The sequence below is a fragment of the Ochlerotatus camptorhynchus genome, unplaced genomic scaffold (genome assembly GCF_037179485.1).
Source record: "Ochlerotatus camptorhynchus isolate MF236.1 unplaced genomic scaffold, CSIRO-AGI_Acam_v1.1 ptg000291l, whole genome shotgun sequence".
In the NCBI taxonomy this organism is placed as follows: Eukaryota; Metazoa; Arthropoda; class Insecta; order Diptera; family Culicidae; genus Ochlerotatus; species Ochlerotatus camptorhynchus.
In genome coordinates this window covers 310,865-336,795 of record NW_027040780.1, presented here as the reverse complement: position 1 = coordinate 336,795, position 25,931 = coordinate 310,865, and the positions used below count along the sequence as shown (strand labels likewise).

Sequence of the window (25,931 nt, the reverse complement as noted above, 5' to 3'; positions counted from 1 at the left end):
AGAAGCTGGCGGAGATACGGATCTTCGGAGCTTCGAAATATTTTATCGCGGGGCAGACGGTACGAGAACGCATTACGACAGCATTGTTTGCATACGTCCATATAATTATACACTATCGAACCCAACATCAAACAACCGAACTGAAACCATACATTTAGCTGATCGCGACTTTGAGGTGGAGTGTACGACGATGCTTTTCGAAAATGATTCTCTGATAACTTCCGTTGGCCATCAGCTGACTGGAGCGGAAATCAATGAGAATACTTGCGATAAAACGGGCAGACAACACCAGAAAAAGTACAATTTGAGACGAATTTCGAAATCAGTACCGATGTTTTTGTTATTGTCAACACAGCTGACAATATTGAAGTGTTGCGAAAACATTTTATTTTTCTGAAAAATCGTGTCGGAAGTGAGCCAGGTTGCCAGTTTACCAGCGACGTACATATAATTTTTATTTTAACGCACAATATGCAAAGATCTTTGTTCTTCATATTTATTTGGCAAGCGACGATTTCGACGCCCAAGAATATATTTACTTTAAAAACTATCAAAGTAACCCCGTTTAGTGGTACTCATCATTCGTGTTTGCTCTGGTTTACGGGTTTCAAAATAAAGATAGGGCTGTGGGATTTTTTTTCTGTTCAATTGGAAATATTTTTCCGCCACTCACATTTCACTCCGTATTTGTTATATTTTCTTCAATCATGATTATTTTGCACAAATCTATTTCCTGGTTCTTTTGATCATAAAGAAAATCTTTTCCATTGCTTCCTTTACTAAAAATATTGGTACTTCAGCAAACGCGAATAGGTTTTTACCTACAAAAAGTGCAATGCCACCGCCAAAAGAAACTGCAAATCAAAGCAGCTGGTAATTGTTCAATGTAAGTTCTAAATTCAATAAAACGCTACACGTACCTAGTAAATCTTCGAAAGTGAACAGCACATCCCGTCGGATTCGCATTTTCGGTTGAACGATTTCCCATCGGACGGAAGCCTTCTGCTTGAATGGAATGCCTCCTTCAGCAGCCCTGGTAGGAATAATCACGATAAAGCCCGGATTCAAGGTGATAAACGCTCGCTGTCTCTGCGCCGAATGTGCTCAAACTCATACTCACCAGTGGCTTTTGGTAGCGCTCAGTACGTAGTACACAATTTCGGTACACGGCTTCAAACAGCGGCAGGAATGCTTATCGTGCCAGCTGGGATGGTTCGCTAGGCACCGCAGCCCACCGATAGTGCACGTGGGACCATCTGCGCAGTGCATAGAAATTGATTTTAGTGTGAATAATTTTGCTTAACAAGATCAACGAAGTCGCTCACAGTACTACGATAATGCCTACCTACGAAAGGGTAAAAGTGCGGCTTGCATTGACAAAGATTCAGGGCCCTGGTTGCTCGGCAGTGCATCACGCACAGGTTGTATGTATAAATCTGTTGAAACCATAGGATGTTTGTTTATCGTAAAACGGGGAGTGTTTTAACACAGAAAAACTACCTCTAAACCTTGATATTTTTCATCATAGAAAATGCAGCTGCGTTGTTTTACTGATAAATCTCGTAGCCTATCGCTGGCCCTGTGAAGAGCGGAAGGTATTGTATTAGCAACGAAATCGTATCTATTCAAACTAGAATAGATAACGGTACTCAACTCATGCAGTGCACTTTATAGGACCATTGCCCTACCTACACGCAATTCCTTTGTCGCACTTACAACCATACATTCATCGGGAAAGTGCACTTCGGTCTTGATTAAACATGTACCAGGGGAATCGTTTAATGACATTGTTTTACTTACTCTGTTTCCAGCACGACATAGGAAGCGACAAGCTCATCAGTTTCGTTCATTACAGCAAATTGTACATCGTTCGTGGCCAGTTCAAATGGAGAGTGGAGTAAGTACTGTCAGAACAGCAGGAAAGTGCATGCAAACGGAAGGAACTTTGAAATTAAATAAGAAAACATTACAACTGTTGATCGAAGTGAGCGGTTCTTCGATGGTGAATTAAATTCATCTGTAATGAGCCCTTCTTATTTTTTTAAGCTCGTTTAGCATTGCAACATTTTGCTCGTTTCTGTCACGTTTAAGGTTTCTTGATTTTTAATTTGAATATTTTTGATTGAATGTATTTCCGATTACTTACCGATACCGTTGATTCGTAGGTATCAATTTTCATGTAGCATTGATTTTTTGAGTAAGCACATGTTATTGGTTTTTGTGAAAAAGCGACATTTAGTGAATTTGCACTGTTGAAAATAGATCGAACAATAAGGGAAAGTATTTAATGAAACTTAATTCAAGTAAAAAAAATGTACTGGTTCTCTTATGGTACCTTTGGTCTCGGTTGACACCAGAGGTGGCCTGCAGCCGAGAGAGTGGAGCATTGAGCGTGTAACAGATGCCACGTTCGGTGATGACTTGCTTAATTGGCAAATCGTTGTAGACCGGATCGAAACTGTTTATAGCAACTTCATGGTGCGGATGTACGGCACTGACCACCGATAGGATGTCGACGTTGGTGAGCGGTAGACTGTTGTCGTTGTCATTAATGGTAAATGGTGCTAATGCGCTGAAATTCGAAACGGTTACGTTGACAAGCACTTGAAATAGGTTCAGGATTCGTTCTATATCGGCCACATCGTCACTTGTGGATAGGTTGTTGCTGAAAAGGAAATGTACATGACAATGTTAGTTTTTTGGGCAAAGGTTTGTTAGACGTTCGATTAAGTGGATCCTTTGAGTCATGTGTACTCGAAACCCGGAAGGTTTATTGATTACATTCAAGAATTTGATGGGGACTTCACCGATTGTTCTGGAATAGGAATCTTAAAATGTAGATAATCTCAACAATTTGAAATTTTTTCGATTTGATGCGATTTTTAAGGGTTTCTGAGGCCTGTTCTTTGAGAAACCATTAGGAGCTGTCAATAAACTATGCAGACAGTTTTTAGCAGCAAATAAGTTCACTTTAATTAATCGAGAATTCCATCTGAAAAGGGCTTATATAATTAGATTATTACTGAATATATTGACTACTACTGAGGCAAAACCGATACTCTGTAGCAACTAAGAATTCTTAGCTAAAAGTATTGTTAAAGAATCAGATAGTGGCTATTTTTTGTCACTGTTTTTATTTCATTACAAATTGATTTTTTTTTTCTTGAAGTAAATTTTTTTTTTTAGTATTCCATTAGTGAAACTTTAAAAGTATATACAAAATTATAATATATCAAAAAATACTACAATGTGTTTATTTTAATTTGAACCAAATAAATGAGAGAAATTTAAAAAAAATGAGGCGGGCACTTTATTTTGTCTATCAGTGTTCGTAGCTCTCTCGCCTGTCAGGGAGGGTGAGACACTTTGTGGTGAGTTCTTTTCGGGACGTGTCTGTTAATGACATATTTTGTGCCCCTGGTAGTGGACACTAAAAAACTCAGCCATCGACTGCATCTAAAATGGCTGTGAATATTTTCATTTACAATTCTACAATAAGAAGAGATTAGTACGGTGAAACAATTGATGCGCTTCTAGTGGATAAAGTATCCTTTTAAAGAAGCGCATATATTCAAAACATTACAAAATTAATCTTTATACTAATGAAAGATTGACAAATAATTTATGCTCAAATGTTTGATGAGGGTTAAAATATAATAATAAAAAGAAATATGCCTACACACTTAGAAAAAAAAAAACATGTAAATTAAGTGCTCTGAGAGTGACATTTACGAGCGTCAATTTTGACATAAATTTGAGTTATAATAGACGCAACGAATTTTTCAGTCTCGGAGAACTTAATATTACATGACATGTTTGTTTAAGTCTCATCTTTATGTCAAAGATGGATTCCATCACGTGTAAAATTAGTTATTTCTAAGAGTGTAGACATGTGAAAAGGTTTGCGCTGCAGCCTCAACGTCATCGAGATCAAGGATGTTCTCCCATATCAACTCGGTCTACACGAATTCCATTTTCGTCGGTCTCGTATGATTCCGTTTACGCGAGGGAATCGCGTAAATGGAGTACACTCTCCCCCTGAAGAGCGCGAATAATAATAAATCGAATTAGCGTAAATGGAGTGCTAGCACCACGTTGTAGGAAAAGTCCGAACTTCTGTCCAGCAACGATAAGGTCTTGATCCAATGAACAAATTCGCCCAAGAAAGCAACTTCCTAGATAACAAGGATTTCAAGATATCACATAAACAAGGAAATCACTAATACATGCACACTAGCGATGAGTAGTGAGAAAATACTGAACTTCTGTCCACCAACGATAAGGTCTTGATCCACTGAACAGCTTTGCCCAAGAAAGCAACTTCGAAGATGACAAGGATTTCAAGATATCACAAAAATAAGGGCATCATTAATTCATGCACACTAGCGCCACGTAGTGAGAAAATTCCGAACTTCTGTCCACCAACGATAAGGTCATGATCCACTGAACAAATTCGCAGAAGAAAGCAACTTCCTAGATGACAAAGATTTCAAGATATTACATAAACAAGGAAATGACTAATACATGCACACTAGCGCCGCGTATTGAGAAAATTCCAAACTTCTGTCCACAAACCATTAGGTCTTGATCTATTGAACAGCTTTGCCCAACACGGGAAAAAATCCGATCTTCGAAATGAGAAAAATGGCTCATGATTTCATGAACACAGCGTATTTTCATGTTATGAAAATACACCATGAATAATATTCATGATATCATGAGCAACTTTTGCGTAACGCAGCAAACATTTCCAAAATCATAAATCATCAGAGTTGAAATCATGAGCTAAATTCATGGGTTTAACTGTTAACCAAAAAATGTAAAAAAAAAAAAATAAAATAAAGCAACAGACTGGATTCGAACCAAGAACCCAACGATCATTAAACCCATACCTTGACCACTAGACTATAAGGAAGGCAAAAGACGTATAAGAGATACCTATGTAGTGCGGTTTATGAATACGGTTTGTCAAGTACGTGTAACGCTTGTAGCGGTCTTGATTCCTCTGCATTATGGAATCATGAATTTCCATCCCGAAATCATGAATCATTGTTGCGACTTCATGGGATGGCAAGTTTTTTTTTCATTTCATGATTTTTTATTCATGAAAATGGAATAGGATTTGTTTCCGTGAAGACAGTAATCTTCTATATGTCCAGGATCGCGAAATATTCCATGTTGGTCCCTATTAGGTCAAATCCCATGTGTTACGTGTACTCCATTTACGCGAATTCGATTTACGTGGTACGTATTACTCGCGGTCAGCTCTCGGGTCAGCTTCACGGAAGTCATAAGAAACCGCAGCAGAATAATCGTCGAAATCACGTACAAGTTTGTCCTCAATAGTGACAATTAGAGGAGGGTGATGAGGAACTCGCTTAGTTTGTCCACTAGGAGTCGAGGAAATTAATGGAGCCCTATCCTAAGTGCTCATGAAGCTGAAGTACAAACTACGGAAATTATCGTTACCTACATGGTTAATTTGAGAAAGCGTTGTTGCGCTGTAGTTGTCGAGAAGGGTAATAGCACCTGCATGAAATGTAGAGCTATCAGTAACTTTCGATAACTGTGAAATCTGACCGACAGTGAGTATCGATGAGTTCATTGTCGCGGACTCGATCAGGTGGACTGTACAGAGTGCATAGAAATAGTGCGCGATCACCCAGATTGATGGCTGTCCAAATTTACTCCACATTGTTCCATAAATCGTCCTCGATGGCCTTTGCCTTCAAACCAACCACGGACAGCTATAAGGACACCTCCACCAGTAGATTTACGGCTGTTGTTAGGATTCTGATCGCAACGAAAGACCTAGTAGTCAGGACCGAAGAAAGTGTTCGTGAATCGAGTCGCGTTTCGCACAATTACTGCGTTGGAACGATCCGATGCAGCTAGGCGGTACTCTTTAACATCAGAATTCATTCTACCGGCGGTTTTTTAGAAGATCACGACGTCCTGTTTGCGTCAAAGAATTTAAAGACTGACTCCCTGTAAATAACAGATACATCAGGCAATAACAGACCATCATCGAGTCTGATTGAATACTCGGCATAGTGAGTGGGTTGGAAGACCCCTTCTCCACATCCGACAGCAGGTCCGGAACGACTATGACGAACGGTTAGCGGTCACCGTAGTCGACGCATTTTCTGTGATAATTGACTGCCTTTGCTTCCGATACCTGCAAAACAAGCTATCAAAGTACAGTACCAAACTAAAATGTCATATGACAGTCTCTGTCATACGACACTGTCGCCTAAGACCGTCACCTATATAGGTTATTTTAATTTTTCTTATAATAAGAGATGCTGATGTTGTGCTTGTGTGAATTTTGAAAATAGCAAGCAACGATGTCCCAGTAATAATATTTCTGATCAGAAATGGTTTAATTTACACAAAATTGAGGAATTTGAACGAAATAGCACATGCCATATGATAGTTATTTGATAGTTTTTATTTATCTCGAGTGTTCCTCTACCGTTTGTGTGGTGCGAGAGAGACGACGGTAGAGCGTAGAGCATGAGTGTACGAATACAAATAGACTGTCGCGTACGACAACGAAGCGAGTGTAGTAAAAAACGTCAACCGTTTCATTCCATGGGCAGGACTGAGACGGCGGGATTGAGGGCTTCCATGGGGCGTTCCGGGTTCCCAGGATTTGGAGTTACAGAGGCATCATCCCAAAGACTTGAGCATTGAGCAACATAATACTGTTGAATCAGCTTGCGCTCGGTTGAAATGATTATCAAACCCCGGTTCTGACGGCATACTATCTATCATCTTGAAGAAGGGAATAGTTCTGCTATCTCGCAACCTCTAGCTACTATTTTCAACCGTTCGCTCTCATCCTGATCTTTTCCTAAAATATGGAAGAAATCATTCATTTTTCCCGTGCTCCAAAAGGGCTATAAACAAGAGGTTTGGAACTGCATAGGAATCGCAGCATTATTTGCTACGTCTAAACTATTTGCACTGATTGCCCTCGACTTTCTCAAGCATCATTGTCTCAACTACGTTCCCGCGACTCAACATGGGTTCCTGAAAAAGAGATCCAGCTGCACTAATCTGGTTCCGTACACGTGCTTTATCATCAAGACTATAGAAGCTCACAAGCAGGTCGATACATTCTATACTGATTTTTCAGCTGTTTTCTATAAAATCAACCATGAAATCTTGATAGCAAAGCTTGAACGTATTGGTTTCTCTGGTTCTGCTGAGCGCTGGCAGGAATCGGCACAACTGGGCTGGAGGAACTAGGAGCTTCCAAAAAAGCGGTCTATTGTGCGTCCCGGAGATGAATTAGGATTGTTCGAACAGTAAAGCGGATGTTGTGAATGAGAAGTATCAGAAGTGCTTCTTAACTGGAAACAGCCGGCAGATATTTGAGGCGTTGTACTGAAACATCAGGCAACTTACTGTAACTACTTAATGTATGCATACCTGCCTGTAGACGACCGCAGGTCCAGAACGAAGCTGATGGCAGGAAATAGAACGACTTTGATGGCGGGAAATAGCTAGCGCGACTGGATCGAGTGGTTTGAGGTCTCCCATAATGCGACAGGCAGTGCGTTCTGGTCGAGGGGGTGACACATATAAATAGCAAATCCAGATGTTCAACAAATCTCACTATAGCGAATCAATCTTCGAAAAATCATCTTTCATTTCTCGCAGCTATTTGCATTATGCATCATCTTTTTGCAGTAAATCTTCAGAATCGTCTTCAATCTTCGTGTACGTGTACAAAACACAATTTTTCACGGTGGAGATGCTCTAATACGCAAGGAGGAGTTGGATTCTTCAAAGCGTCTGATCAGCGTTGCCAGATATATCGATTTATCGGTATTTACACCGATTTCCAAACTAGATAGCGATATACAGATAAGGTTCCTCAGAATACCGATTTTTAAAATTTTATACCGATTTATACCGTTTTTTTTAATAATCAAAATTATTATTGCCTGCCCGCGCTCGAATTTCGGAGAAAATTGTTGTGAGGCACTTGAATACCTCATATTTTTTTAGCCTTCAAAATTCTAAACAATTATCTTTATAAGGCATCTTTATCATTGATACTCTTCGACTAATGTTTGCATTTCCTAACCGTTTTTGGCTACCCATGAATCGAGAAATAGTCGATGGATAGTCCGGTAATTCCTAGGCAATCGAGAAATATTTTTTAAGCATTATTTAGCTTCCGGAAGTTTTTATTCATTCTTAAACTTCCTGAAGTTTTGTCCAACTTTCCCTGGAATATTCTTCCACCTTGACCTTACCTTGGAAGCTTCTTCAGCCTTTGCTCGAATGATTTTTTTCATCTTCTCCCGGAGCATCAAGGATGCTATCGGATCCACATTAGCTGCAAGCACATTTAAGAAGTTCTGAAACTTCAGAAAAGTCTAAGTTTTGATAAATTAAAGACAGTTTCATTAACTTCTGTTAAAATTCACCCGGAAATTTCAGAAAAGTCTAGTGAATTCCAGTGAACTTAAGGAAACATCATAAATATTTTGGAAACTTCACAAGTCCAAAGAACTTCAGGGAAATTTAATGGTTTCCAGGAACTTTAGTGAAGCTCAGAGAACATCAGGACAGATTAATTAATTTCAAGGAAATTGTTGAAATTATAAAGGAGTTCCGCGAAACTCAGGCTATTTCCGAAAACTTCAGCAATGTTCATGCAAATTTAGGAAACGTTTAGTTAGATGAAAATTAGATCATTTTGAGAACATTTTATGGGAAGTGTTTTTTAATGGCAGTGTCGATAACTTTTAAAAATTAAAAAAATCGGGAAGATCAGAGAACTTTAATGCAGATGATACAATAAATTCAAGAAAATTATGAGAGCACTTATGCGATTCCGTAATCTACAAGAAAGTCCAAAGACCTTCTAAGGTGATTAGAGATATTCCGGTAGTCTTATTATAATCAGGGAAATTCCGCGCGCTTCGAGGATGCCCGGAGAACTCCAAACAGCTCCTAATGTCAGGAAAATTACAAGAACTTTTAAGGAATTTCGAGGAATTATGGAATATTCCATTCCTGCATTTCAGGAATGTCCCGAAAACTTCAGGGAAATTTCGGAGCTTCAGGGATGTTTTGTTAATATCAGGAAAATTTTCTGGATCATTAGAACATCCCCCAGGAATCTCTTTAATTCGGAATTATGTCCTTGTTTCTTTCCACTGTTCCGTAAGCGCTCTGGCTTCCGAATTTCTTCAGATGTATCTTCCAATCTACCTTAGGAAATTTCTGCCAGCGTCTCCATGAAGTTTCTTTCGTCTTCTCCAGGAAGTTCAATTAATTCTCCTAGAAATTTCTTTCGTCTTCTTCTGGAAGTTTGACCATAAGCCAAAGGTTTTTTGTTCGACTTCTATTTGAAGGTTTTTCCGAGCTTCTTCTGACTTTCCCTGGAAATAGTTACTTATGGAAATTTACTTCCGGTTTCCGCAACTTTTCTGTCTTCCTTTGGATGTGACATCCGATTTTAAATTTTTGCCAAAAGTTTCTCAATTCGTGTCTTGGAAGTTTCCCGGAGGTTTTTCCAGCTTTTCTCGAACTTCATCCAGGATAGCTTCTTTCGTCTTTCTCTGGATGTTTTTTTCAGCTCCATTCAGAAGCTAATTCAAACATTCTCGCGTGTTTTCGTCCGGAATTTTCCGATCATAGTTCAAAAGCAAAAAAAAAAAATGCTTTGGTTAACGGCTTTCTCAGTCAAAACACTGCAACGACTACGATGTAATCTGCCCGACATTTCGGCCATAGGTTGTGGCTTTTTCTAAAGGATAATATTGTTTGTCGTTATTGTCAATAATTTAGTCGTTGTTGTGGCTGATTTTCTATATTTCGGTTTCACACGTCACTTTTACTGAGATCTCAGTAAAACCTATTGCCTAGCACTCGGCTGTGCAAATCTCGATAAAAAATGCAGAGAATCGGCAAAAAAAGATTAAGTATGTGCAGAACGGAAAAAACGAAGAACGATAGCCGGTGTGATAAAAAATCATCAAATTTAGCGTTAGCGTTGTTATGATATACTTCGTAGATTGGATACTAGCGACACTCACGTCTCTTCTGAAATTCTCAGTTAGGCTACTTTCAGGAATAATGCTGGGGAGTAAACATTGGTTCCAATCTAAACAAGAGTATGACAGAAGCATGACTGTCGCTATTCCCGGCCACGCCCATCTTAACCATAACTAGGGATAGGGAAGGAAATGTTGATGTAGTACTTACTTAACGAGAGGCCACCGACTTAGCGACACCCTCATAAGTGCTACGGAGTTGGAGGGTTGGGTAGGGTGTTCGGTTAGGATTCACTTCAAGTTGGCGATGTAACCAAAAGTATATACTGTTTATTTGTTGTTTATTTAATCTCTCGATAGCCGACTATCGAACGAAAATATTCATTTTGTTTAGCGATCATGAATTTTAAGAGTCATGACGGAGAGCTTGGGATTAAACCCATGATTTTCTGCTCAGTAAGCAAAAATGATCCCTTCAGGGTCATCGAGCATCTCAGAACCATAACGCGTCGCGACAATACAGGACTACGTTTTCGCTTGATATGCAAATAGTTTCCGAGGTTAATGTTCAATATCAAATATACAAATGATGGTGGTTTTTGATTGTGCTGTGGAAGAGCTTGGGGTTAAATCCATGATTTTCTGCTAAGTAAGCAAAATCGATTCCTCCAGGGTCATCGAGCATCTCATAATCCACAGCGCTTCGTGTCAAAGTACGAATATATGGATGAACCTTCTATTATGAATAACTAATATTTACGATAATTACACGAAAGAAATAAAATATAAACTACAAACAAAACGTGACTACTAGAATTTTAAAAAGATATTCTCACAAATATACTTCACGCAACCAGGAATCTCAAAACCATTAGACGCTATAATGATACTCTGCACATGTTAGACACAAAAAGAGGCCAAAAAGTAAGCGTCCGACACACAAAACCCGCCAGATCCACTTGCAGTCACAATCAACGATTCTATGAATCGCGAGCGCTCACGAATCATAAAACCGCTGACTGAGACACTCTGAAAGCGAAATTGACAGGCTCTATGCGTCAAACACCCGCCCGTCAATCTCCTCCCGCATTCAACAACACTCCATTACAACATCTAACGAATTCAAAACTCCGAAAATCACTCATCTATAGTGAGTGAGTGGAAGCAACCCTGCATGCAACCATTCTTCATGATATACTTTTTTTGCATATCTTTTTATTAGGCCTGTGGACATGCGTTAGCTTCGAAACTTCTAACCAAACTGGGAAAGATTTCAGATCACAAAAAAAAAAAAACTTGAAAAAAAAACTTTTAAAAGTAATATACATGAAAAATAAAATGCTAATGCTAATTGACTGTAACAAAAATAATATGCTTAAATAAAATAAAATATTAATAAAATTATACGCGAAATTTACTAGAAGATCATTACTTTATTAGTGAGCAGTTTCTAATAAGCCGTCCCAGTTCCTCTGTATATAGAACAAATCTGATACTATAATCAGAATTGCTCAGTCTGCATGAAGCAGCCGATTTCATCAAGGAAGTTCTATTAAAAACCAAGAATTAATCGTTTGAGGCATACTGAAGCATAAGAAGGTGATATGTGTCACTATAGGAAATCATCATCGTTGCAAATATAAAGAAATTAAACATAACCCTTTGCTTCAGTCCCGTCAACCTCCATGTCCATGGGGAGGGATAAAAAATCATCAAATTTAACAGCACAAAATCACGACAACGTGAATAACCACAACCACAATTTGAACTAATCAGTATGTTAAGTTATACCATAGGGTAAGTGTGCCACTTATGGCAATAGAGCTCCAGTGTTTGCCCTAGTGACTAGCTCAAATATGAAATAATGTTTTATGGTTTCATTTGCGTAGATATATGGCAAAATCTATTATCTAGCCTTGCATTAAACTAAATTTGGTGAAGAATGGATAAGATTTAAATTTGAGATAGAGTCAATTAAGGAACCACTTGGGCTCAAAACTGGCACGTTTAACATACATGTAATAATAACAGTTGGCTCCACAATCAGGGTCGTAAAATAAAAGGAATTCTTTAGGTGTCTATTTCACCTTAAAATCCCCTGAATTCCTCTTGTAATATTTCATTAACTTCTGGACGTGTCTTGAAATGTTATGAAGGTTCCTTGGGAAACGTCATTTTTTGTGGCGGCTTCAGATTTGCAGTTCAAATACGATAATAATGCTGAAAATCATGTCATTTATTCCAACTTTTGACAACCTTGAAAAACCTGGTTCGATACTCTATTTCGTTTACTGCACATTGTCAACATCTCACCCCGATCGGTAAATTTTGGTATCATATTGAATCAGCAGCACCATGTAGGTTGTCAACGCACCGAATATCTAGAACAAAATAAAAACTGCTTCACCCATCTTAATTGGTACTCTCAAACGTATACCGTCGTAAGAATTCGTAGATCCAGTTCAACAATCCCGCAAGCCGTGTAATATCCATCCTGCTGGAGTAGTTGATGTGAGAACTTCTCTACCTGTAAAATAATTGTTCTAAAATGGTACAGTGATGATACTAACGAAGGATGGCTTACTATTTCTGAGTACTGTGGCCGATCTATTTCACACAAGTTGAGTCCAATTTTCTTCATCTTTGAAATAAGTAATGAATGTTAATCTAGTCCTGAAAACCTATGTGCTAGATAGATCTGTTACTTCATACTTCACCAAATGATTCGGATACAGAATCAGAATTAGTTGCCCCAGCTGCAGAAAGATCCAGCAAACGGTGTAGATGAAATAGGCCACATCTTTGAAGGATATTACGTTGCGGTGACTGAATTGATACACTTCGAGAAACTGTACACTGGACACGACAATCACCGATAGGATGGTATTTAAGAACAGCCATCCGAATGCTTTGCTTACGTCGTACATTAGATGATTGATGAGAAGGGTTTTTTGTTGGAGAAACTCCAGTGTATAGAAGGTGTCATCGACGGTTGTTGCGTGTTGGTTGTTAATGAGTCTCTTGATTGTAGTGTTGGAATGCCTAGTGACCTGATGGATGACGTTCACTACGTAGGTGTACTGCGTCAACGCGATGACTGTAATCCAATTGGGTAAAATGTACGATCCAATGGAAATTAGGCATTTCAGGAAGGTTGAACTGGTGTTGATATCACACACGATTGCTATCGCGAAGAGGATCGCTGCAGAGACCAGGATTGCTTTATGGCGCTCGAGAGGTTTCTGGAGAATGTGGTTGTTTCCAAATAACTCGAATCCACGTAAAAGCTCAATAATTTTGTCGGACTGCAACTGATACTGTGACGACAGGTAGTGACATCCAACGAATATCATTGATATACTGGTGAGTGATGTGAACAGTTCTAAGTTGAACAGAAGTTGTGTGAAGAATTGTAGCTTACTTTGCAAGGTTTCCAGGATTGATCGGTATGCACAATGTAGGTGACAAGCGTATATCAGCACCGTCCAGGATATATGAACGATCTGTACTATGAATCTCTGCGGATTGCTTTTCTGCTTGCGAGGCAATGTGTTAAACTTGTTTAACGGATAGGGAGCAGCTCCGAACAATTGACTTGATATGAGAACTGGTTGGAAGGACTTCCACAACTCATTTCGCGTGTGGTATTGATTTGAGAAAGACATCCTTGTGTACCTCTATTTAAAATCAAGCTCTTGTTGATACTGATGTACGCTTGCAGTGAGGATTTATACTGAGTAGAATCCACAATTTTTTTGAATTATTTATTAGATCGGGTTATCTGATCTGTGTATGTTCTAAAGATCTAAAGATGTGAAAAATGTGATTGTCATTGACATGATATGAAGTTCACGATATACTCAATTGTTGGAGCAAGGTAATTTGCTCTACTTTCCTCATTTGCTAATGACACATTACAGCATTTAATCGTGCCATTGAAATTCCCTACTCACCGTAACGTTAAAATAGGAACCATTCGATGTTTTCCCACACGTGTTTAAAACTGATTTTCACCCATCATGTGTGCGAGCACACCCTCATGAATATTATAAAACAGGTCGTAGACATATGCACTGGAATCCATTCGGTGTTCCACTACTGCTGCTACATATGTACGTGTAGTATGCACCAGATGTTGCTTAAATTGCATGGAAATATTCAACAGCGTTATTATGCTTCTTCTAGGTTTTTTACGCTTCTCTAGCGAACGTTTAGCCGGCTCTCGACTTAGTGTTCTAGATGCACATCCACAGTTATTAATTAAGAGCTTTCTATGACGTAAGAGAAAATTTCCAACCCGAAAGATTTCCTTGACCGGATCGGGAATCGAACCCACCGCCTCCGGCTTGGTAAAAGCGTACTTTTATTGACTCGGCTATCTGAGGCCCCTGAGCGTTATTATGCTGCTAGATTCTACAGCACAATGAGCACGATAATTTTTCCATGGGATTCTTAATGGCGGAATCGGAAGCACATGCGGGGTGGTTTGTCGTATAATTTGATTGAAATTTTATATTTTAGGCAGTATTCACGCAGTTCTAAAGCTTTCACATACTTACCGTTTGATGTAATTGATAGCCTTAGAGCGGTCGAAACGATCCCGGAAGCAAAACGTAGCTGCTGGCATGTTTCCAATCCATCCGCGGTAGTTTTTGTCGAGCTGTGTAACCGTTGGGCTGGCGTAGAAGTGATCCATTTGGTACATTCCGATGAACAAGGCTCCGTACACTGCGCCGGCAATTGTTACTGCCCAAAGGATTCTGTGAAAATTTTTGGGTCATATAAGCTTCACGTTTTTGCTTTCTGAACGGCCTAGACTGAATGAAATTCATAACGATTTTGTGTGGCTAAAATTCATAAGTGGTTTTTATGGAATTCTTACGTTCTTTTGTCTCAGTGTATATATTTCAACACATGGATAATACCCCTACCTTCCTAGCAGCGTATAATCTTACTAAATAGTTACAAATGAAATTAAAATCCAAATACGCCAATCGATAGGAAATATGTAGTTCTACAAATCTGCTGAAATAAATACTTTTCCAATTTTCTTTAAAACAACGTCTAAAAAATGTACAAATAATATCATTTGGGTGCACATCGTTCTGCTTGAACCTTGAAAGTTATAAAACAGCGCTGCTGCCGTGCCACTGTTCATGTGTTTTTTCCCATTCTCTGCTTGAACGTCAAGCAGTACAGTTCGGTTTATGTTCGCTCTGTCGAGTTGTTCGATAAGTGTCTAGTTTGTTCCAAACGTTCGAAGCTGTACTGCGCGTTTATTCGCGTCGTCAGTAGTGCCGGTCGCATCGTGTGATGGGAAGGCAGCGCTTCCGGAGCAGACTCCGTGAGAAAGCGGAAAACAAGAAGAACAGTGGTGTTGGGAATACCACCTCCGTGGACGGTGAAGCAGACGAAGAAGAGGAAGAAACACCAGGGCCAGTCCGATGGTGCGAGTGGACGCGATTTCGGCGACGCCGTGATTTCGGTGACGCAGTCGAAAATGAGAATTCTGCCGGCCCGAGTGCGGCAAAAGTGAAGTGAGTTAAAACTCAGCAGGATCGGCGTGATGCTCCGTACAAAAGCGGAGTATGAAGTGGCCGTGAAATATCTGAAGGATTCCAAGGCGGAATATTTCACGCAAGACATTCCCGGTGAGAAGCCGTTCACGGTAGTCATCAGGCGAGTCATCAAGGGCCTACCAAACTTGGATCCCAAGATGATCGAAGCCGAAATCAAAGACCGCTACCTGCTGGCCCCAATCGCTGTCTTCCGGATGACGGGGAAAGACGAAAACGTGAAGACGTAAACGGATTGTCTTTTCCTAATGCACTTCCAGAAAGGGACGGTGACACTCAATGCGCTGCAAGCCATCCGTTCGATCGACTCCATCATCGTACGGTGGGAGCCATACCGTGCAACTGTAATATCAAACCACGCTGCAGTAACTGCGCTCAAGAACACACCCTCTTCTGACTGCCCTGCGGATGGAGCCGTGGCGTTAAAATGCGCCAAATGTGGTGGTGCTCATCAAGGTTCCGACTGACAGTGCTCCAAACGCGAGGACTTCAAACACATTCGAAAGCAGGCAGCAACCAACAATCAACCAGGACGCAAGAAGGTCAAAACGCCGGCATTCAGGATGGAGGATTTCCCGCCTTCGTGCTCCTGAGCAAAGGCAAGCAAATTCGTGGGTGCAACCTGTCCCCCTCAAGAAGCTTCCGGTGAATCTGCTGGACAATCATCTCCATCCCCCTCTGGATTCTGGAGACAACCAACAGCGCAAAACAACAACCCCGATCTGTTCTCAGCGGATGAACTGATGGAAATCTTCGTCAACATGACCGGTGCTCTTCGTAAGTGCCGCAATAAGCCCGAGCAGATCCAAGTACTCGATAAGTTCATTATCCAGTCCAAACGGCTTACTATCGCTATCTGGGACGCTTGATCTGTAAGAGCAAAACAGATTGAGCTTGCCGACTTCCTCCGCAAGCACAGCATCGACGTGAGTTCTCTAACCGAGACCCACCTAAAGCCTGGTGACACCTTCTGGAAGCCTGACCACAACATTTTCCGGCTTGATTGCACCGCACCAGTACACGAAGGGTGGACGTCCGGTTTATCGCTGTTTACTGCTCACGCCAGTGTACCGAAAGCAACGGGCTAGGAATCCGATTCAAGATTTGATAAAAATTTACTCATTCTAGGGATTCGAGTGATCTTCGCTTTTGCGAGCTTGAGTGAACGGTACTCAAATATCAGTCAGTCTCATTTGCCGAGAAGTTTGTTTTGACGAGAGGATTTACTTCACGCTATTTCTAAACAACTCAAATTTGAGTAGGATCTACTCATATCCGGCGAAAGTAGGGCTACCGAAAATTGAGCTTGAGCTTGAGTTTGAGCTTGATTGAACGCCCACGGTTGTTACTCTGTTACTGCCAGATCAGCTGTAATTACACAGAGAACCAATAGATGATGCTTGGGATTAGCAATCATCCTCAATGTGTAAAAACTGGTGATCTTAAATTAGGCAATACCAGCGCCGGCTGCGCCCGAACACAGGTCAAGAAAGGAATGGGAAGGATTGTGTTGACATGACACTCACTTTGATGGAAGCCGAGAACACCTCTGCACTTCCACGAGGAATCACTGGGATGTTGGATAAGAGGGTTGGGTTTGCAGCAGGGTTCGTTTTGGTAAAAGATAAGCTGAATTGATGTCCTAACCATCATATAACGCGAAGGAGCTAGGGACTAAACCCACGGTCTTCTGCTCAGTAAGCAAAAACGTTTGCCACTAGGCAGAAGAGCACCTTTTTAATCACCGAGTTGCTGTTATTACCATGTCGTAATATTAACAAATAAAACGATTGACGAATCTTAAATGTGGATGGTCCTGAGATTAGACTCATGATGTTCTCCTCAGTAAGCAAAAAGGGTTGTTCTAAGGCCACCGAGCCCCTCATATCACATAATACCGTTGCTCAAATTTGTGTATCCATTCAAACCCGGAACCAACGACAACAACGAGTTTCGCAAAATACACGATACACAAGCGATTTTACCATAAATCTCTTTGATATGTAAGGACCTGGGACCGCGTTTTTCTGCTCAGTAAGCAGGCCACTGTAACCGACGATCTTTCAAATCCGAAAACTAAAAACTACGAAAAAGTACTTAGGCCTTCATTAAGTTCCACTTTCACGCGACGTTCAATGACAGGGTCCTATCCATGATTACATCTGAAAAATCCAAATCTGGCCAACGCCCACCCTAAACCTAAACCTGTTCTTATCCACCTGAAATGACTAACGAATGGAAGACTTTGACTACCCAGCCATGCAATAGTCTCATTCCGTGCCTTATGGCAACTTGATGATTCTATTGCGCTCATCTTTTGGCACCACCCAGGGGAGACTTGGTCCTGTACCCAATGCTTAACTTATCTCCATTCCACTCAGCTACTCGCAATTTCTAGTGATATAGTGGGCGGAATATTATTATTCAATTCAATGCAGACGTCTTTCCAAATTTGGCAGATCGACAGGTAATCGGTGAGTTACCACGATAGTTGCTATTCAACAACTCGACAACGTCCCATCGTCAACGCCTGCTATGAGAATTTCCCATTGCAGACGCCAACGAAATGACGTCATCGAGCTATCGATCAACTACCCTGGTTATCGCCTGGTACCTTATAGAACGATGCTAGGAGGCGAACCGGAAGAATCGATGAGCTACCTCTCCCCCCGAAAGTAGGGCTACCGAAAATTGAGCAAACAAAGTTGCAACTAAGATGACACAAATGAACAACACCGTTCGGATTCAGGTGGATGTTTTCCATTTGTCATCTTGTTAGTCTAAACTATGTTTACTCAATTTGGTGTACTCTACTTTGGACAAATATGAGTAAATCCTTCACATAGTTGCGTTGTTTAGAAATAGCGTGCGTACCGTGTTGGCCCTTTCTTTCACGCAAAGATAAACATTTTGCTTACAGGATTTTTCAGTGGCCTGAAAGGATAAGCAACGATCCGCTATGTTTCACGAAATTGGACATTTGCTTATGGGGTTTCCTATAAGAGTGAACAGTTGCAGAGTCGTCGACGTGCTGTGCTGTGGTTGTGGGTAGTCGCGAATAGTCGACGACTACTTAGCTGCAAACCGAAAAAAATGTTTACAAAATAGGTAAAATACAGCAATCCAATTAGAGCAACATCTCACCGCCCCAAATTACATAAGAAAAAACTAGCGTCTGATATACATGTTCAAGTAAGTTTAAAAATCAGTAAATTTGAAATGGCAAGCGTCCCTGGTAGACAAGTTCAGAGAAAAAATATTTAAATCGTTAATTAGAAATGTGTTTCAGCCCTGATAAACATGTTTTGAAAAACATTTAAAAAGAATATATTTGATATGTCTTGCGCCCCTAGTAAGCATGTGGTAAATTATTAAAACAGTTCAATTTAAAGAAGATAGCGCCCCTATATACGTGTTCAGCAAAAAATTTAAAGAAAACGTAAATCTGGAAAATCTTAAAAAATATAAAATTTGAAATAGCTAGCGCCCCAGGTAGACAAGTTGCGGAAAAAGTTTTTAATTTTAAATGGTTTGCGCCCCTGATAAAAATATTACGGAAACAAATGGTACAATTGAAGTGGCCTGTGCCCCTGACCGGGATATAAAAGTTAAATAATACCACTGAACTGTTAAAAAATTCATCTGATTAAGGTTAACCACTAACGGTGCAAATCCTGATTGGCGGACAAAAGTTGGCGCACTTAGTGGCATAAGATAGAGTTTTTGACATGATGGTGCTTTCAAAATTCTTTAACGGCGAGGTATGGGAGAGTAGTTTGGAATCATATAAAAAAGAGCGACATCACTTCAGAAAGTACTGAATCACTAGAGAATAGTTCGGAATTACTTCGAAAAGTACTGAATCACTTAAGAAAATAATTGAATCATTTCATAAACATTCGGAATCACTTCGGAAAGTACTGAATCATTTCAGAGAGCGCTGAATAACTAATGAAAAGTTCAAAATCACTTCAGAAAAGTTTGGACTCATGTCGGAAGTGATTAATCACTTCAGAAATGTTTTCAATCACTTCGGAAACTACTGAATCACTTAGGAATGTAGTGTATCGCTTAAGAAATGTTCGGAATCACTTTTGAACGTACTGAATCGATTCAGAACAGTTTAGAAAGTCCTGAATCATTTCAGAAATGTTGAGAATCACTTCACAAAGTACTGAATAACTTCAGAAAAGACCCAAAACGCCTAATAAATATTCGAAATCACTTTGGAAAGTACTGAATCATTGTGGAAAGTTCACTTTGAAAATAATTGAATCACTTAAGAATGCACTGAATCACTTAAGAAAGTTTGAAATCATTTCCGCAAGAACGGAATCACTTCGAAAATAATTTAATTAGTTAGGAGTGCACAGAATCACTTCAGAAACATTCGGAATCACTTCGGAAACACTGAATCACTTCAGAATGTTCATAATCACTACGGAAAGTGCTGAATCATTTCATTAAGTACTGAATCACTTCAGAAATGTTTGGAATCACTCCGAAAAGCACTGAATAATTCCAGATAATTTGTAATCAGTAATGAATCACTTTAGAAAAACTTTGAAATTTTTCCGATAGTATTGAATGACTTAAGAAAATTTCTGAATCTGAATATCTGAATCTGAAAAAAAAAAGTTTATAATCGCTTTCGTAAAAACTATAGAACATCCGGAAAGTACTGAAGTACTTCACAAAACTTCGGAAAGTACTGTATCAATTCTTTCAAGTTTGCAATCACTTCTTCAAGAGCTGAATCACTTTGCAATAACTTCAGAAAAGTATGGAATCCCTTCAGAAAATATTTTGTCACTGCAGAAAAATCGGAATCACTTTGGGGATCCCAGAATTATTTTAAAAAAAGTTCAAAATCTCTTCTGAAAGAACTGAAACACTTTAGAAAATCTCGGAATCAGTTTGAATAGTATTGAATTACTGCAGAAAAACTTCAGAAAGTACTGAATCACTTCAATGTATAGTACAGACATAATTGAGCATGAGAATGATTAACCGCTCGTGGTTGCTACCCCATTATTGCCAGATCACCTGTCAGAAAAGCAAAAAACGATGCGTTGGACTAGCATATATCTGCAATGTGTAAAAACTGGTGATCTCATACTTTACGATAGACAATAACAGCACTGGCCGCTTCCAAATGTAGGTCAATTAGACCGTCAAAAACCGAGAGATCCTCCTCACTTCCACGAATTTTTCAATAGTTTTTTAACAGGATTCACTTAAGGGAGTATTGATTATTATCGCTAAGCTGTTCAATTGTGACACATCGAAAAAGATCTCGATTTTGGCAACATAGATGAAGTACAGTCAACTCTCCACAACTCGATGTCCACTTTCTCGATATCGAGTTATATAACCATAGTAAAAATGAGTGTCATGGCTACTGCGATAGCGAATTTGTATGAGATTGTTATTCTATAACTCGAGTTGCATAGAAGGCACTTTAGTTTCGTTTCCAAAAACGAGATCTGTCTATACTGATATTACATTACATTAGGAAAGTTTGGAATCACTTTGGAAAAGTTAAGAATCCCTTCAGAAAGTACTGAATAACTTGAGAAAAGCTAAGGATCACTTTGGAAAGTACTGGACCATGTCAGAAAATAATAGCACGTTCAGAATAACTTCAAACAGTACCGAACTTTACAAAAGTTTTAAGTCACTTCGGAAAATTGGAAACACTGGATTCGTGTATTCAGCTCATAACCTGGGTCTGGCGAAGTCGAATCGCAGCCAGCTTCAGATACTATCCAAGACGCATTGGAGCAAGCTTTACTCTGTTCGAACGGTTGTCAAATTTATAAACAAAGCAAATTTGTGCAAGATTGTGAGTGACTCTCTTGAAATATCGATTGGTAGTTGTAGTCTGTTGTAGTTCGTTGTTATTGTCGGTCGCGTTTGACACCGGAAAACCCCACATCCGACTTTCGATTTTACTCTCGTTCTGTACAACAACAAAGCATCGGACATGGTGTGCATTGTGGCGCATCATTGTACAAATACAGCGCACTATGTCCGACGTTATGTTTTATGTACAGATTGAGAGTAAAATCGATTGGCGCGTGTCGAATTTTCTGGTTTTCTACTGTATCAATAATATTTAGTTTTCATAAAAGTTCCTAAGCAGTTAAAATGCGATGTTACGCAAAGTTTTCCAGCAGTGTTCACTCGGCTGTCGACAAAAGCAGGCCACTCTCGATGTGTGCTACGCGATCGTCTGTTTTCTCGGCAGCAACCATTGTGTGGTCCTCCTCATTGTTCTTCATCAGCAGTTCTTTCGGTCGATGCGTCGTCGATTTTGGAAAGCAACCGTTTCGTGATGAGTGTGTGAGTGCTGACCACGTTTTGCGTCCATTGTTGCAATGGACGCGCTCTGACCCTCGTTGGCGTACAACAATTTGCCATACAATGAAACTACTGGAAGCGGCTCCAGTTCTGATGGAGGAGGCTTTTTGGATAGCGGAAGATAAAGTGTTTATTGTGTTGTACCTTTTGACTATAGTTTTAAGATGTATTGTAAAGTGACCAAGAATCCTCGGCTCTGTAAAGTTAATTCGGTTGAGCCTTATCAAATAAATTAATAAACAAAGTTTTCCAGCTACACTGCAAGTGAACCGGTGAAGAGAAGTTTTCCGAAGGATCGTTTCTTGCGCCGCGCGTGGTTGATTTTTTGCGAGATTGATCCGGAAACCTCAGTTCATCAAAACTTTGAATATGTTTCCAAAAATAATAACAACTACGTTTTACTCAGATTACAATACTCCCTATCTGTTTCTTCCATATAAGCTCTTATAAGAACAGTAAAAAATGGTTCGATTTTGACAGTTCAAATTGGTTCGAAATCCATTACGAGTCCGCCAGACCCAGCTCATAACATATTTAATAACTTCAGAAAAGCTTGAGTTCAGTAGGGCAAATGTTGAATCGCTCAAAGATAGACTCACTTCCGAAAGTGTTAAATTTTCTGGACTGATTTAATACTTTCGGCAGTAATGTCACGAGTTCTTACGATCGTCTAAAACAAGAACCTGCTATAAACGTAAAAACGTGGCACTGAAACAGAAAACGTATTGCCCACTTATTAAGGTTTCCAAAGGTAACATCAGTTGTAACAATACAAACATCTCTGGTTCTTATTTCAAAGATTTGCATAGCGACGATTGCATTATTGCCACGCACACATGCTCGAGGAGTTTGACATTCCACTTTTAGGTTCACGCAAAGGCTAGGTTCACGAGGATTCCTAGATAAAATTTTCCTTTACGAAAGTAAGATTTCTTGTGCGAGAGCCACATGGGATGTGCCATTTGTATTATTCTACATATATTTTAATTTTTTTTTGTAATTACTTTATTTGTACAGGCTCAATCGAATAAACTTTACAGAGCCGAGTTATCCTTTGCGTTATACATTATTACTGTCTTATATTTAAAGTTAAAGGAACTGGACCGAGTACTCGCGGTCGTCTCGAAGTTAGTGGAGATTTACAATTTTTTGGATGGGAAAAGGGAAGAAGGAGGTTTTAAATGTGGTTTAGGATACAACTATTTAATTAATCCTAAAGCATGAAATTATTTCTATTCATCTTGAAAACAAACATTGAAAAAAAAAAACCCCAGACAAACTAAACACAAGGTTAATAAAACTTACAATCTAAGGTTAATATCCTCAAAGTAAACATATATGAGTTTCATAAACTCCAGATCGCGTCTAGCCAAAATATCCCGAACTGGAACATTAGGTTGTCTACCTCGAGCCCGAAGGGAATCATAAAAATGTGATCTGACTCCACGATACTCCGCACAAGACCAAAGGATGTGATCAGCGTCCTGGTAACCTTGTCCACATTCACAGAGATTGCTGTCTCCCAAACCCACACGGAACAAGTGAGCGTTTAGACAATAGTGAGTGGACATGAGACGAGACATTACGCGTATGAAGTCTCGACTCAAGTCCAACCCTTTGAACCATGCAAACTTCGACACCTTAGGGATAATTGAATGTAGCCATCGTCCCAAGCTCCCTTCACTCCATTGATGTTGCCAGCTAACGAGCGACTGCTGACGATAAATAGAGAAAATTCACTATGGGCGATCTGTCGATCATAAATGTCGCCTTCCATAGCGCCCACCTTCGCAAGTGAATCCGCCTTCTCATTTCCCAAAATTGAGCAATGCGAAGGGACCCACGCGAAGGTGATGATGAAAGAGCGCACGGATAAAGCACTAAGCAGTTCTCGTATTTTCAAGAGAAAATACGAGAAGTGCTTTACCGGCCTAATGGAACGGATAGCCTCGACAGAACTGAGACTATCCGTAAAAATAAAGTAGTGGTCTGGAAGAAGTGAAGCAATAGTTTCCAAAGTGTAGTGAATTGCTGCCAGTTCAGCCACATACACAGAACAAGGAGCTTCAAGTTTTCGAGAGGAGCTATGAAATTCATTAAATACACCAAAACCAGCGGACTCCTCTATTAGAGATCCACCTATATATATTTTTATGGTTGCTGTTCTTTTATGCTGGCGATTGATTTATGCTATCTTAACAGCAGTCATAATTTATAACTACTCAAGATATCACAAATCCACCACCTTCAGCATAAATTGAACAGCAACATAGAAACCAAATTGGTAATGATTTTTAAAACGCCAGAGGTGTTCTGAGTAAAACGTATAAAGCGAATCCATATTTTGTATCTTTTTTTTGATTTTAACTATCATCATATCGATAATCTTCCCCTTAATTAGCGTAGTACTTGTGACTTACGAAGGAGGCCTCGGAGAAACAAAAGTCCATTGCGCCATTGCTTCGGTTAGCGCAGTAAAGGCTTCTTACTACGGAGGTTTTGATTTGATAACATACTGGTAGTTTTGAAAACTTTGTTTTGCTCACGAATGTTAAGGAAAATTTTAAAAATTGATCAAGGTTTTTCTTGAAATTATGAGAAATTCAAGTAATATAGATATGAGATAAATAAGAAAACACAAATTATGGTGCTTGGAAAATGTTTACGGAACTTTCGGAAACTTATCATAATTTCAAGAAGAAAGGATGAAAGGACTTCACCACCTGTACAGTACGGTGCTGCTCGATAAAGTCCAAATGTTTTGCAACGTACTATATAAACTAGATAATACACTATGTGAAACAACGCCATCAAAGTCGGGGGCGGATCCATCGTTATTTTAGGCAGACTTATATTTTAAGGGCGCTGGTCAATACTGGGTGCGACTACTTAGCTCAAATTTTAGGAACACAGCACTCGTCGTCAACGCGAATGGTTTCACCAATACAAAACAAAGTTATCAAATAAAATTCGTAGGCCATAATTAGGAACACGCATCAAAATCACGTTCCTATTTCTCTGTCCATAGTTATAAACCGCTAAAAGCGTTAATTATTCTAAATTTGCAGTTAGAGTGAAAAGTGTGATATTGATTTATTAGGCTAGCAGGTTATACAAAGGTAAGTCCTTTGTGTGGTGTTCATCAAAAAAACCTGATAATTTCATGAATTCATGAAATTATAAGGTATTTTGATGACCACTACTGTGTAGATTGCCGTTAGTGCAATAATACGGCAAGATCATTTGGCCTGGAAATCGATAAATTTGAAAATTTCACTGAAATTGTTGTTTGAAAAAGAGCAATAAATGTTCTAAATTGGTCCCAGAAATAGGCGAAATTGGAACCATATTCGGTGTAACTTGTTTAAAAGAATCAGAAAAAAATCATTGAAAAATATGATGGTATTGACATTTGCATACTCATCAAATGAGCATAAAATTGAAAAAAATCAATCACGTTAAACAGATTTAAGGACAGTCACCTTTTTCTAACTCAATGGGTATTCAGGCAAGTTTGACCTCTTTCCATACAAATTTCCAAAATTTACCTCTGTAGTTTGATGATCCCTTCAACATTGAGCTAGGGAGAGTTGACTTTTGCATTCGAAATAACACACTTTCAATCCCATATCGTGTTTTTATCCACCACGCAAATCACTCTGTTAGAATCCGAATTGACCACGTGATAAGAATCTGTTCTCGGCTCTAAAATTTGCCAAATAACTTCTCTAATAACTACAGCTATAACGATTACTCACCTTTCCAGAGGGTGCTTCCGTCGGTCGAATACATGCCGCAAACCTTCGATGCTGAGCAGGGTCAGTAACTTTTGGCGGAACGTTTCACTATCGACTGGATCTCTGTCGGAGTTTTGCCACCGTATGGTTTCTATTACCGAATCGGTTCGCTTGAGCTGCTGCAGATGACGATTTTTGGCAGCAATTGCCAACCGAGTAAATTTGCTCGCATCCAT

General features: G+C 39.5%; 1 protein-coding gene across 1 annotated transcript; it reads right to left on the bottom strand.

Moving 5' to 3' along the window:
* Positions 1 to 711: 711 nt before the first annotated feature.
* LOC135706816 (pickpocket protein 19-like) lies at positions 712 to 25,931 on the bottom strand. The gene is made up of 10 exons (XM_065228485.1): positions 25,717 to 25,931; positions 14,579 to 14,779; positions 2,336 to 2,665; positions 2,147 to 2,249; positions 1,801 to 1,904; positions 1,501 to 1,579; positions 1,346 to 1,436; positions 1,121 to 1,256; positions 921 to 1,033; positions 712 to 854 (listed from the first exon to the last, which is right to left on the bottom strand). Exons 1-10 carry the CDS (start codon positions 25,929 to 25,931, stop codon positions 727 to 729), a joined length of 1,500 nt encoding a protein of 499 aa, XP_065084557.1. The 3' UTR covers positions 712 to 726.